Below are 2629 nucleotides of genomic sequence, written 5' to 3'. Positions count from 1 at the left end.
ACATTAATAAATAAGTAGTGTATAGGTTCAATTACCTTAACAAATCTTAATATTATAATTCATTAAAACTAATACCCCATATCAAATTTTAAAAAAAGAAAAAACACACACAAGAACAACAAATTAATATGATTTACTATAATATTATATTTGAAGTTTCCGGATATATTGATTAGTTACATTCATTTAGGCAGCCAAGCGTGGCACGTGGCAAATATCGTACAATTTGGTTTTATAGTCAAACATACAGATTCCTTGTTTTCCCACAATCCACAAACACAGAGTTTTGTTGCATTTGATTCTATCTCTGTAATCCTTGTAGATATCAAAGTACTGCGAAAACCCAGGCCATTGAAAGGTACAGTAAAATTGTGTTGACCCCCAAAAGTTTGGTCGAAAGGTGAAGGCGTAGCCGCCCAAATACGGGAGCTGGTGGATTCCCAAGTCATCATCGCCAGATTTGCAGTGAACAGTGAGTTGATTGTGACTTTCTAGAACATTTGTTATATTGACGGTAATCGGTGGGTCTTTGAAGATTGATTCGTCAATGGTTGTAAATAGTGTAGTGAAGAACAACGACATTAGGAGAGACAAGGCAAGTGTTGAAAATGAATTCATTTTGAAAATATGATAATGCTTGTGCCGGGTTTGTTTCACTTTTATACTTGCAAAATTAGTTTTAATTGTGTACCGCTCCGATCGATCTGTTATATTAGGATGGGTGACCCAATATTACGTGCTTACTTATCGATTGTTTTTTTTTCTTGTTATTAGTATTTTTGTGATTTACAAAAACAACTCATAAGAGCCATCGTTAACCATCCGTCGTTAACTGTAACACATATTCTTGAGTGTAATGTTATGGTCCTTTAACTTTAAAGCTGATGAACAAGGGTGAGTTTTGATATTTTGTATTCTTGTCATAAAAGAGGGTAACGTACAGTCTACATGGTATGTTCGTATTTCCCTCCTCTGATATGTCATTTATTAATTGAAAATGTTTATATTATTGCCTGATATGACACATTGTAAAATATCATTTATATCATATCTTTGTATTATCCTTTCCTTAAATAATCCGAACGTTTTCAAATAGTTTCTCTCAAAGTTAGGAAAAATAAATGGTACGTTGTTTATTGTGGCTTTTTTAGACCTTTGACAAGGTTATTCTTCGTTAACCCAACATAACTTGTGCAGTGACTAAATTCTATTCAATCATACTTGCCTCTACTCTAGGCTAAGTCCTAAGGCTCGACCATACCTTTATTCTAGGCCAAAATTCTTGGAAAGCAATGCCGCATCTCGTATAGTAGCTGGTGGATTCCCAAGCCGCCCAATGAATTCATTTTGTAAATATTCGAATACTTGTTGTTTCACTTTTATACTTGCAAAATTAGTTTTAGTGTTCAACGGCACCCGATCTGTTATATTGGGGTGGGTGACCAAATATTTACGTGCTTACTTATCGAATTGTTTTATTTATTGTTATTAGTATTATATTTATTCACAAAAACAACTCATATCGTTAACCATCCGTCTTACATATTATTGAGTGTAATGTTATGAGCTTTTAACTTTTAAAGCTAATGAACAAGGGCGGGTTTCAATATTTTATATTCTTATCATAAACGAAGGCAATTATGGACCCATTTGATGACGCATTCTCATTCATTGTTTATAATAAAAATGGAATTAATTATTTTATTTAGTGGAAAATATATGTTTGAAAATAATTATGGGTTATTATTCTCTAAAATTTTGAATTAAAAACGTAAAAAGTATAAGATGGAAATTAATTTTATGTTGAGGTTGCGTAAGTGTCCTTCAAATAGTCTAATTCTCATAGCTTCTCATGGCCTAGTTCAACTAGTCTTTTATCTTGTCGTCACATCTCATCACTCTAACTCCTCAGATCATATTTATCCATCAGAACTTTGTACATGATCCTAAGATAAATTGGTTAACACTTTACTAGTCCCTAAGTCGTACATTTACGTATCATGAATATATGAGGTCCACTATTTTCTGATAATATTTTTCATGCAACACCAAAAATTGTTATTTTTTCATGTATGATAGATTACAAAATGGCTTAATACGGTATGTTGGTATTTCTCTCCTCTAATATGTCCTTTCTTAATAAAAATGTTTATATTATTGACACATTGTAAGGTGTCTTTTATATCACATCTTTGTATTATCCTTTCTTTAAATAAACCGAACGTTTTCTATTAATTTCTCCCAAAGTTGAAAAAAATAAAGAAATGAAAAAAAACCTTTTTTACTTGACTATGCGACTTCATTAGACCTTAGGCAAGGTTCTTCTTCTTTAACCGAACATAACTTATGCAGAAACTAAGCTTTGTTCAATGACACATGTAGCGAGTACGAGTATATGTTCACTTGATAGAAATTCTAACCGACTTGCCTCTACTCTCAGCCAAGTCCTAAGGCTCGCCTTTACTTTTACTCTAGACCCAAAATCTTTCGAATGCCATATTGCATCTCATACAGTTGTTTTGATTGTCAATCACGACCAAAATAAGTTAACAATTCTTAACATCATAACTTATGTCGGTAGCATTTATAGTTCATTTATCATATCAAGCTTCAAAAAAAGAAAAAAAAA

The 2629-nt window shown here is 32.1% G+C and overlaps 1 protein-coding gene across 1 annotated transcript; it reads right to left on the bottom strand.

Annotated features, from left to right (window-relative positions):
- Positions 1 to 248: 248 nt before the first annotated feature.
- Positions 249 to 582, bottom strand: LOC111475257 (S-protein homolog 3-like; the record flags this gene model as incomplete). The annotated part of the gene is made up of 1 exon (XM_023119844.1): positions 249 to 582. A coding segment is annotated over exon 1 (334 nt), but the record flags the coding sequence as incomplete, so codon positions are not given.
- Positions 583 to 2629: the final 2047 nt, after the last annotated feature.

Source organism: Cucurbita maxima, unplaced genomic scaffold (genome assembly GCF_002738345.1).
Source record: "Cucurbita maxima cultivar Rimu unplaced genomic scaffold, Cmax_1.0 Cma_Scf01182, whole genome shotgun sequence".
In the NCBI taxonomy this organism is placed as follows: Eukaryota; Viridiplantae; Streptophyta; class Magnoliopsida; order Cucurbitales; family Cucurbitaceae; genus Cucurbita; species Cucurbita maxima.
Note: the sequence above shows the minus strand (reverse complement) of the source record. Positions and strands in the feature narration are given on the sequence as shown.